We start from the raw sequence: 12703 nt of genomic DNA, 5'->3' as shown, positions 1-12703 counted from the left end.
AGTCTCATTGGGTTTTATTTTCCCCTCTGCCATCTTTATGTGCTACTCATGTTCAAACTACAGTCTCAGTTATTTTACTTCCCTTCCCAAAGGTTTATTGGGGTTTCATGGTGGCAACCGCCTTTGAAAAARTGAACGGTATGACATGGAATGGAGAGTCATTGTTCTGTCTCGTCACTCACCGATGTTGACGTTCTTTTGTAAATCAAACACATAATAGGTGCATATGTACCTTTGTTTTCCTTTCCAGGGTGTCCCGGGGCAAAGAAAACTGAATTTCTGACGAGTGTTCTCGATGCGCTGTCAACAGACATGGTGCATGCTGTCACAGATCCAGCATCTGCCGGCAGGTTAGAATGTCACTGATTGATTTATTCATTGTTTTTTTATTGATTTCAATGGTTTGGCCCACTCCTTAATTAGAAAAATAATCAAAATGGCAGCCAAGCCACTTTAAAGCTGAGTGATATTCTTTTGCTATGAAGCTGAGTGATATTCTTTAATTTCATGTAAATATCACAGAGTGGGCCTTTAACGGATTAATTCCCTGATTGATTGATTAATCGAACCAACATGGATCCACAGGATGTTGGAGCCAGACCCAAGTCACACACTAGAGGAGAGAGTGGTCKACTGGTACTTTAGTCAGCTAGATAAAAACTCCAGCAGTGACATCGGCAAGAAGGAGATCAAGCCTTTCAAACGTTTCCTGCGCAAGAAGTCCAAGCCCAAGAAGTGTGTGAAGAAGTTTGTGGAGTACTGTGACATCAGCAATGACAAGGCTCTGTCCCTGCAGGAGCTGATGGGATGCCTGGGCGTCACCAAGGAAGAAGGTGAGATACCAAATTCTCATTCCCAGAGAATTCCCAACCAGGAATACTGCCTGACACAAATGGGAATGGTACACCTCACGAATACTAATGTTGTAATAAGCTGCTAAACGATTAATCGGAAATTACTATGAAGTGCTTTTCTAAATGAAAACTGCTGGTAAAGTTTTACACTGCTCTCATCATGTAAGGCTGATTAGATTGTGACACTGTTTTTCTCCAGGGACCAAACCAGGTGAAGGTACATCCTCCAGTAAACTGGTAAGTAAAACCCTGGCAATTACTTGTGTGAGTGTTATATGCTGCACTTATAAGGAGTTACAATAAGGAGAGTTGAGATCCAAGCAGTGAAAAAATGGGAGGGCCGTCTGCCCTCTTTTAAGGTCCTTAATATCAAATAGTCTGCTACAGGTGCATTGTTTAAAACATATATATATATATATATTAATAGAAAGATAGATACTGCACTCCGTTGAGATTTTGGAATAATCCAAACCGGAGGCTCAAATGCAACAATATAAATAATTTATTAGGTTATCATGATGTCCTAAAAGTGCAAGGTGCATATTGAAATGCACACTTCAGGACACTGATGATGGTTTGAAATACCAAAACYTTTGTCATTTTTAACCTTTTATTTCTGCATTTTTCTGCACCTTGCACTTTTTTGGGCAGTATGATGCCCTAATAAATTATAAATATTATAAACCTCCAACTTGGGGATCTTGCGAATTTRCCCGTAACATACAAGCAGCTAGTGGCAAGTAGGTTACTGTGAAAATCAGATCAAAGACACACAGTACAATAATGTAAAATGTATAGTATTATACTGTAAAAAGTATATTTTTTTACAGTATAATACTACTGTAATCGTAATAAATGAATGAATGAATGGATGAATTCATTAAATTAATTGATGGGAGATGGGGGTGGATTTTACAGTATTTTACTCGGATTGATGCAAGCAGGTTGGCTGCTAGGTAAAGTGTTTACGCATTACAGCATATCTATTAATATTTGTATTTTATATCACTTGCACTTTTAAAGGCCATAGTTAAGGCTTCGAACTGGCAGTGACTACAGATAAAAGCAGACCAAAAGAACATGCCAAAATGCTCAACCGTTAAAGGTTTAAGACTTGCTCCCACTCCAACCTGTATCCTATACATTTTAGATTGATAGGGCACTACTACCACACATCAGTTAAATTGGTACAGCAGTCTCACAAATGGGTGCAACAGAATTAATATAGGGACACGCAAAAATATGATAATGAGCCAGAAACAATAATACCATGCACCAATTGGTGGTAAAATAAAAAGATGTTGGCGCTCCAAAAATATGGCAGAATGATCTATTCTGTAGGTTGGAAATACAGCAATTATTTTACCTCTCACAACATTTTCCAACACTGCACCTTAATTTACAGTATTATGCAGTATAATGCTTCTACAGTATTTTACTGTTGATACATATATACATTTACCGTATAAATTACAGTTTTCTGTTACAGTGCAGTATGATCTCTTTTTTATAAGATCCTAGCAGTGCTAACACTGCCTTTGAAAAGCAGGTTACAATAACTTTGGAGAAAGATGTGTGAGATATGTATCACAGATATAGTTTGCTATAGTGCTTGGTTCTTCCTCTTCGCAGAATCCCTCAAAGAAGCAAGGCTAAGTCAACAACCGAGATTTCCCCTCCCCCTTTGGAGCTTCTGCCAATCGGCAATGGAAACCATAGTATTTGCACTTTGTACTTTAAGAAATGTAAATTCCCTTTGTAGAAATTAGGTATTTAAACAGACTGCTGAATCTGTGAATGACGTAGTTTTTTTTTAATGTCTTTACAAAAAAATATTTAACACATACAGTGTATGTGTCTTTTGTGTCTAAAGAAAGTATACTTTTCGGAGTTGTACAAGTTTTGTGATGTTGCATTTTGTGTCCGCTTTGAATTGTTACGTTTTACTGTTGTTGATGTTGACGCAGATGTATGTATAGTTTGTAACATGGCTAAAACAATAATTTAGGCCCCTCCTCATTTTTTATGTACTTACTGACCTAGCAGCCCTTCCTGAGCTCTGTACAGCAGTTTGTATTATTAAACATGGATCATCACACAATTAATTTTGTTCAAAATGTATACATGTTTATTAGAAATAAAGAACTTTTTTATGACCCATTTGGGTCCCGCTTTAACATGCTGCTTATAAAGGCTTCATAAAGGGCGGCAGGCAGCCTAGTGGTTTAGAGCGTTGGGCCAGTAACCGAAAGACTGCTAGATCGAATCCCGAGCTGACAAGGAAAAAAATCTGTCGTTCTGCCCCTGAACAAGGCAGTTAACCCACTGTTCCTAGGCCATCATTGTAAATAACAATTTGTTCTTAACTGACTTGCCTGGTTAAATAAAGCCTCCATATAGTGTTCATAAACACTACAAGTGTCATTTATAACCGTATGTCATGCTTTATAAAGTGTTTATACATGTGGCATAACTGTGTGACATAACCACCAATGTCTAATGRGACATAACCCACTATGTCTAATGTGACCCGATTCAGAAAACTAGGTGTATGTCAGAAGTCACGACTTCACAGGAGAACCGTTTGAACCTAAAAAATATTTTTTMATCAAAATGCYTTTTTTGACAGAAATGCCTTCTCAAACATGTGYACTTTCATGTGCCTTTATAACAAACTTGTATGCCATCTGTAAATACAAATACAATTTCTAAATTGCCAGCCTTGTTGATTAAGCCACAGAAAAAGYCAGCAACCTTCCCACTAGCCATGATTGGCTGAGATAATGAGTGAGCTGGACATGCCGAGAGAGGAGTTTGGATTGATCTGCCATATAGAAGGCTTCTGTCTATTTGAGCTGGTCAGTCTGTGTTGGTAATCCTATCGAACGCTGTTTAAAAAAAAAAAAATGTCTAGTGGAGCTGCATGGCTAAGTGTTGCTCTCCACTCTCTGGATTGGAAATTAGTGGAATTAGAGTATGATAGCTAAATAGATGGAGAAAGCACCTGTCTCCGGATTACATCTTCAAACTAAGGGCAACTGTGGCATGGCATCCATGACAGGGCGATGCGTCCAWCATGCATGATGATGTATACAGGTAAGATTGTCTAGCATTAGCTAGCTACATTTTCAGATATTACACATCTCTAATTTTGATAGAAAGTGGTTTCATTTCAAGGTAAAGTGTACTGTTAGCTAGCTAGCTAACGTTAGCTGGCTGGCTTCCTAGCTGGCGTTATTATTTGTATCCCACAGCTGTTTGCTTCACTATTTCGAGGCTAATGTTAGCTAGCTAACATTGGACCTGGATAGTTACCTCCCAGCATAGTCATGCAGGGTAGTATCTACATGATTTGGCACTATGTTCATAGTTGTTTAACTAGCTAACATTAGCTGGCTGGCTCGTTAGCTAACGATACGWGATGTGTGTGATCTTACACATTGTTTACCAAGCTAGGTTCATTGTTTACCTAGCTAGCTSTATGTCTTAAGCTAAAGTGAACATCACGCGTTGAATATGGCCAGTGTCAGTAAATGTCTGCAAAGAAGCGTCATGAAATTGTTGCCAGCAGAGCTAGTTAGGCTGTTTTCATGTTATCAACAGGTAAAGTGTGTGCTCTGAACGCTCTGAACGCTCCGAGGGRGAAACAAGATGGGTAGGGCTAAAGCTTAAGAGAGTGTGAATGATGCTGAATGTATGTAAACAAAGAAGAGCTCTTCACTAGATACCAAAACATTTAAAGGCTGTTTTCTCAAAAGTGAGTTTACAAGTTTATCAACTTTCAAAACAGAATTACTCTCCCATTGTTCCTCAACAATGCAGTATGATATACACTTTTGTAGCTCTGAGTCTCTACTTTTTTCAATGCAAAAAACACAATTTAAAATGTTGCTACATAAGACCGAATCCAGGTGGTGAGTCACAAATATGACATAAACCTGTGCTTTATAAAGGATGGCGTAAGCACTGCTTAATAAAGGCCTTATACATCATATTAAATTGAGGCATCACAAAGCCTTTTTAACCCTGTCATGCATCTTGGTAGAGTATTGCAACCCCAGGATATTGGGTTCGATTCCCGGGACCTCCCATATGTAAAACTGTATTCACGCATGACTGTAAGTCGCATTGGATAAAAGTGTCTGGCAAATTGTATATATTATATTATATTTCACTAAAACATTTCTAGGATGTCAGAGCCCCATGAAACGACATCATATACAATATACATTCTACAGACCATACTGAGTATTCCCTACAATACTTTTACTGCGGCACCTAGAATAATTATTGCTCTAAGCTAACATGTATTACATATACAGTGATTCGRATTGGGGGCATTTATTTGACCTTGGAACATGTTCTCAAACCCACATTTATGCAAATGTCACTTAAACATCAAGAAATATGAATCATTGTTATTATTTAGACAATTATTTGTCATATATCATGAATGGTTATTGACACTTTTCTACTATTACGTGGGGGACTTTTATTTAAAAAAAATGTTAGAAATGAAGTGACCCTAAAGTTATTTTTTTGTGTTGCTGACGAGACGCTGATCATGTGATGAGTTTTCAAATCAAAGGCACACTTATGCTACCACTGGACAGCGAAAAACAAGTAAGTTAACCTTTATTTATTGTCATTTAAATTAGTTTGTAGAAGTTAAGTGATGAGTTAGATTACATACCGTAGCTACCTCAATCGTTATTTCAAATAATTTTGCTAGCTAGCAGGCTCATGARACGGAACCCAAACCGGCTGTGCGCGTGCGCCATCGTGCGCTATCGTGCATACATTTATTTTGCTTTCCCACACCAAACGCGATCATGACACGCAGGTTAAAATATCAAAACAAACTCTGAACCAATGACATTAATTTGGGGACAGGTCYAAAAGCATTAAACATGTATGGCAGTTCAGCTAGCTAGCTTGCACTTGCTAGCTAGCGTTAATTTGTCCTATTTAGCTAGCTTGCTGTTGCGAGCTAATTTGTCCTGGAATATAAACATTGAGTTGTTTTACCTGAAATGCACAAGGACCTCTACTCCGACAATTAATCCACACATAAAACGGCCAACCGAATCGTTTCTAGTCATCTCTCCTCCTTCCAGGCTTTTTCATCTTTGAACTTATATGGTGATCGCATCTAAACTTTCATTGTATTACCACAACAACCGGCAACAAAGTTCGTCTTTCAATCACCCACGTGGGTATAACCAATGAGGAGATGGCACGTGGGTACCTGCTTCTATAAACCAATGAGGAGATGACTTTCAGCGCGATCTGCGTCAGAAATAGGAACGACTTCGATTTTAGCCCTTGGCGTCGCAGACACTCGTRGGCGCGCGAGCAGTGTATATGCAATAATTGAATAACATGGATTTCTAAATTTATTTTGCGACGGTCGCGCACGCGACGTGTCCGGACTGGTCAGCATGTGAGATTTGTAAATTAAAGAGGAACATAACGATATGAATTGAATGGAGTTTACCATCTTCCCATTTAGAATATCTGGCGCAGCATAGAAATGCCCTTATCCAGATGGTGTGACAAAGGRCTTTCCTAARAGACCTGATAACTTTCTTTGTTGTTACTTTTAAGGTTGGCACCAACATGCAGTAATTCCAGCAGGAGGAGAGACCATTTCCTCTGCCAGTTTAGGGACAAGCTCCTGTTCAATGTAATTGCATTTCTGGACTTTTTGAATCTTCATGTATTCATATTAGTGATAATTCCCTAAGTGTTAATATATTTGTGTTTATATCATTAAGCCTTTATGTATGTGTTATAAATGACCAAATGTGCCTGATTTTATAGCAAGGCATTTATGTATGTGTTAACAATGAACAAAYGGGTCTGACTTTAAATGAAGTACGGCGTCATGCGATATTGTCTTTATGGATGTGTTTCGACTGAAGGTTTCTCACTTCGAGCTAAGTATTACAGAACACTACATAGTGTCAATAAATAGGTTATTAATGTTCTGCTGATTTAGGAAGGTTCTCTCATTATCCACAGATTACTATAGGGTGAGAGGTATTTAAATGGATTAACGGACCTGCAAAGCTTTCGTTTGTGTGTGTGTGTGGCATAACCAAGATGATTTGGAGTAGTCCAACCTGAGACTACCGCACCAGGTATTCCTCTTCTCTTCCCATGCTGGAGACAAGTGCGTGATTACAACCTGTTACAATGGTGCCAACATTTTGTGGCTGATCTTTCAGTGGGGGAGTGGGTGAATGTGTCAAAGACCTGACTGGGCATAGCACTGCCTGGTATGGTTCATTTTTGTTGTGTGCGTTTTTATGTACTGAGGAACATGTAACTTGGTTCCAAAAGACAGACACGTAACATTTCTTTAGGTTGGAGGCTTTCATCAAGTTAAGTGGTTCTTGGTGTAAAGTCATCCCCAGGCAATTGCACACACAGCACATATAAGCCTGGGATATTAACCATTCAAAGTGGGCCTTAGTGGGAGTGCCCATAGAATTCTATAGCAGTAACCTTACTGAGTAAAGTATTTGTCATCGTCACTACTTAACACAGTCAAAAAGTAATAATTCTGGCTAAACCCTGCCCATTTCCACAATTTATCTTAAAATTTGATTTTAAACCTAGGTGTAATGTGACTAACATGCCATCACTTTAAAGTGTATGCCATCCATCAGCACAACATGTCACCCTTTATAAAGCACATGTTTATATCATATTTAACGTCGTGGGTTATGTCACATTTGACATTGGTTATGTCACACAGTTATGCCACATTTATGAACCCTTTATAAAGCATGACTTACGGTTTTATAGATGCTTTAACATATTTATGTAGTGCTTTTGAAGGCATTATGAAGGCTTTATGAGGCCTTCATAAGCTGAATGTCATTTAAGCGGGACCCATATTTGCATTGCATCAGTCATACAAGGGTACGATTAAGTAGTAAGGCCAGAGGAGGTGTGGTATATGGCCAATATACCATGGCCAAGGGCTATTCTTCGCACGACGCAACCTGGAGTGCCTGGACACAGCCCTTAGCCGTGGTATATTGGCCATATACCGCAAACCCCCGAGGTGCCTTATTGCTATTATAAACTGGTTACCAATGTAATTAGAGCAATAAAAAAAATGTTTTGTCGTACGCATTGTATACGGTCTGATATACCATGGCTGTCAGCCAATTAGCATTCAGGGCTTGAATCACTCAGTTTATAATGGGAAATATTGCATGATCTAACAACTATTACTACAACTACCTGTTTTCCTCTGTATTCCACTTACTTCTCCTCGTATTTACCTCTTCTGTCTTTGAACTCCGTAATATTATTTCTGTTTTGTATTTTCGATAACACTTTCTATGATGACCATACGTATAACACTTTAAAACATGCTTTATAATGTGTTATGACAATGACTTTAAGCATCCATAATGACTCCTAGGCGGTTATCAAACTTGATATGATGTTTTATAGATCATGAACTACAGTAAAATGACTTAAAAGACTAATGTATTATAGCCATACTGGTTTGAAAACACAGACAATATAGTGATTACACACATTAGGCCCCATGATACACTAAAACAAAAACTCTTAATGTAGTATAAAGCTTTCTAATCGCCATAATTGTGTTTTTGTTTGCTTTGAGTAAAGTGATTCCCTTTAATTATAAAACACTGCTCAGCTACCTGGCTAAAATGCTTGCTCGCTAGCCTAACTTCCATTCATGGGCAACGTTTAGCTAGTTAACGTTAGCCTTCTACATCTAGCAACATATTGAACTTACATCTTCTCAGGCCATGGGCACAAACAATGTATGAATTAATGGTTGGATCAGAATTGCCGTTATAATAATTGGCTAGCATGGAGAATTAAGTGAAAGCACAAGTCCAAATCCCAATCTCCATCCATGGATAATTTAGGAAAGTGCCACTTTTAGCTAGCTGGCTAGCCACTGGAGGACAACAACACAATGAGATGCAAGAATTTATTTTTTTCTGTCAATGACGTATGCTCTCAATGGCATTTGATAGGAGTTGCGTTAAATCCAAGCTGGCTTCCCTTGACACTTTTTTTTGGTGCGCCAGGACCATTCACAATTGAGCTCACTCAGTTTAGCTCAACGCTGATTGGTACATTTTTTATACTATTTTTGTCAAGGAAGACCAGATGCTTCCTGGCTTCCCTTGCCTTCAATGCTACAGGCGGCAACAATGTCATACTCGTTTGGACCAGACAGAATCAGGTGGATGGTCTACACGTAGAGAGACAGAGGTGTGCTGTTTCGCTAACTCGGATGCTTTCTCCTGTGAGATACATTCAGCCTCTTGCGAATTGAATAAAAATGATGAAACACAGAATGATGAAAGATAAATAATTGTATGTTTTTTAATTGGTATTTTTTGGGTACTTCCCTGGCTTCTCTTGGCATCCATGAATACATGCCACTGCCTGAACATACATTAGCAATCATGCATGGATTAAATTAAATTGCTTATGAGAAAACATTACAGGGATGTTCTGCTAATGTTGAGGATGACAGCATCCAAAACACCCATAACAACTAAGCAGGAAACATTTCCGCAAGACTCTCATAAAGTTACAGGGTGATGTTCCAATAAAGTACTTCAGCAATTATGTGGTTCTGGGAAAATTACTGGAACATTCTGCTTATGTTGATGGAGTTGTCATCCAAGTAGGGTTGCAAAATTCCAGGAACTTTCAATAAATCCTGGTTGGAGGATTCGGGATTTCCTGCTTATTCCCTCCTGATTCTGGGATACCTCTAACCGTGATTTCAGGAAAACTAGGGACATTTCACAACCCAACATCAAAGACACCTATAACAACAAACGCCAAACATTCCCATAATACCCTCATAACAGACGCCTCACAAGTCCTCAACTGGCAGCTTCATTAAATTGTACCTGCAAAACACCAGTCTCAATATCAACAATGAAGAGGCGACTCCGGGATGCTGCCCTTCTAGGCAGAGTTGTAAAGAAAAGCCATATCTTAAAAATAAAAGATTAAGATGAGCAAAAGAACACAGACACTGGACAAAGGAATTCTGCCTAGAAGGCCAGCATCCCATAGTCGCCTCTCCACTGTTGACTTTGAGACTGGTGTTTCGAGGGAAGTATTTAATGAAGTTGCCAGTTGAGGACTTGTGAGGCGTCTGTTTCTCAAACTAGACACTCTAATGTACTTGTCATCTTGCTCAGTTGTGCACCGGGGCCTCTCACTCCTCTTTCTATTCTTTAGAGCCAGTTTGCGCTATTCTGTGAAGGGAGTACTACACAGCGTTGTACCAGATCTTCAGTTTCTTGGCAATTTCTTGCATGGAATAGCCTTCATTTCTCAGAACCAGAATAGACTGACGAGTTTCAGAAAAATGGCCTTTGTTTCTGGCTATTTTGAGCCTGTAATCGAACCCACAAATGCTGATGCTCCAGATACTCAAATAGTCTAAAGAAGGCCAGTTTTAATCAGAACAACAGTTTGCAGCTGTGCGCATAATTGCAAAAGGATTTTCTAATCCAAGTTTATCATTTAAAAAGGCTAACACAACGTGCCAATGGAACACAGGAGTGATGYTTSCTGATAATGGGTCTCTGTACGCCTATGTAGATATTCCATTAAAAAATCTGCCGTTTCGAGCTACAATAGTCATTTACAACATTAACAATGTCCACACTGTATTTCTGATCAATTGTATGTTATTTTAATTGACAAAAAATTAGCTTTTCTTTAAAAAACAAGGACATTTCTAAGTGACCCCAAACTTTTGAACGGTACTGTATATTACTGCCTTATTTTTTGCTGGACTGCAGGAAGAGTAGCTGCTGCCTTTTCTGGTATTTTATTAGGCTCCCCATTAGCTGCAAAAGCAGCAGCTACTCTTCCTGCTGTCCACATAAATGACATAATGCATGACATAATAGGAGTAATGACATAATGCTCCCACATGACATAATGCAGGAGATTAATAAACAAGAACAGCTGAAGGACAAAACTACATAAATAAAAAGAAAGGCACATGTAGCCTACATATTAATACACACACACATAAACTATCTAGGTCAAAGAGGGGAGAGACGTTGTGTCGTGAGGTGTTGCTTTATTTGTTTTTTGAAACGACGTTTGCTGTTCATGTGAGWAATATGCAATAATGGCTCTATATAATAATGTYCACTTTCTTWAAAWWWWWTCTGGATTTGGGGACTGTGAAAAGACCCCTGGTGGCATGTCTGGTGGGGTAAGTGTGTGTTTCAGAGCTGTGTGTAAGTTGACAATGGAAACTATTAAGGATTTTTTAAATGTGTCATATAAAAGAAGAAGCGATGCAGTCAGTTTCTCCACAACTCTTAGCCAAGAGAGCCTGGCATGCATAGTATTTATAGTATCTACTCATTCAAGGGTWTTTCTACATTGTAGAATAATAGTGAAGATATCAAAACTATGAAACAACACATATAGAATCATGTAGTAACCAAAAAAGTGTTAAACAAATAAAAATATATTTAATATTTTAGATTTTTCAAAGTAGCCACCCTTTGCCTTGATGACAGCTTTGCACACTCTTGGCATGTTTAACACGTTCTTGGTTACTACATGATTCCATTTGTGTTATTTCATAGTTTGATGTCTTCACTATTATTAAACAATGTAGAAAATAGTAAAAATAAAGAAAAACCCTAAAATGAGTAGGTGTGTCCAAACTTTTGACTGGTACTGTATATCAGCCCCCTGATTACAATGAAGAGCAAGACTTGGCAGCAGCTAATGGGGATCCATAATAAAAACAAATACAAACATATGGTCTCCAAACTGTTCCCATAACCTAATTAAATGTTTTGGGAATCTTAAAGAACAGGTAAAAACGGTTCTGTAAATATTCTTGCAACGTCAGAGGAATGTTTTCGGCACCCTACTATAAATATTGTATAATTATCAGCACAACTGGACAGATTTTGTGTTTTGGGAACCAATCCCTTGTAATGTCCCCACACTGTTCACAAATGCGGGACAATAGACAGTGCTGCATCTTGATTAAATTTGACTAAATGTGATTGGCTGGTGACATGTCTTTTTTATGTTGCTGTGCACAGAATATCAGATAATACAAGGATTGGCAGCCACAAGAGCATTATTGAGGTCGGGCACTAATGTTGGGCGATTAGGCCTTGCTCGCAGTCGGCACTCGGCATTCCAAATCATCTCAAAGGTGTTCAATGGGGTTGAGGTCAGGGCTCTGTGCAGGCCAGTCAAGTTCTTCCACACTGATCTCAACAAACCATTTCTGTATGGACCTCGCTTTGTACACTGGAGCATTGTCATGCTGAAACAGGAAAGGGTCTACCCCAAACTGTTGCCTTAAAGTTGGAAGCACAGAATCTTCAAGAATGTCATTGTATGCTGTAGTTTTTCCTCCACTGGATATAAYGGGCCTACCCCGAATCATGAAAAAAAGCCCAAGACCATTATTCCTCCTACATCAAACTTTACAGTTGGCATTATACATTGGGGCAGGTACGGTTCTCTTGGCATCCGCCAAACCCAGATTCATCCATCGGACTGCCAGATGGTGAAGCGTGATTCGTCACTCCAGAGAACGCTTTTCCACTGCTCCATAGTCCAATGTCGGCTAGCTTTACACCACTCCAGCCGACGCTTGGCATTGCGCATGGATATCTTAGGCTTGTGTGTGGCTACTCGGTCATGGAAACCCATTTCATGGAACTTCCGACAAACAGTTATTGAGCTGGCGTTGCTTACAGAGGCAGTTTGGAACTCGGTAGTGAGTGTTGCAACCAAGGACAGACTATTTTTACACGGTACGCGCTTCA

General features: G+C 39.0%; 2 protein-coding genes across 3 annotated transcripts in view; one reads left to right on the top strand and one right to left on the bottom strand.

Annotated features, from left to right (window-relative positions):
- The window catches only part of smoc2 (SPARC related modular calcium binding 2), a 73340-nt gene extending 69767 nt beyond the window's left edge, over positions 1–3573 (top strand). Inside the window, exons 10-13 of the mRNA XM_023978386.2 lie at positions 251–350; positions 586–833; positions 1054–1091; positions 2487–3573. Of these exons, the coding sequence (XP_023834154.1) occupies positions 251–350; positions 586–833; positions 1054–1091; positions 2487–2510 (410 nt within the window). The 3' untranslated portion in view covers positions 2511–3573. The remainder of the gene's footprint in view (positions 1–250; positions 351–585; positions 834–1053; positions 1092–2486) is intronic.
- Positions 1–12703, bottom strand: part of LOC111957531 (glutamate receptor ionotropic, delta-2) — a 705651-nt gene that overhangs the window by 217301 nt on the left and 475647 nt on the right. The gene's annotated exons all lie outside the window — the stretch shown is intronic.

The sequence above is a fragment of the Salvelinus sp. IW2-2015 genome, linkage group LG33 (assembly GCF_002910315.2).
Source record: "Salvelinus sp. IW2-2015 linkage group LG33, ASM291031v2, whole genome shotgun sequence".
Lineage (NCBI taxonomy): Eukaryota > Metazoa > Chordata > Actinopteri > Salmoniformes > Salmonidae > Salvelinus > Salvelinus sp. IW2-2015.
The sequence above is the reverse complement of the archived record's forward strand: the minus strand, read 5'-3'. Positions and strand labels throughout refer to the sequence as shown.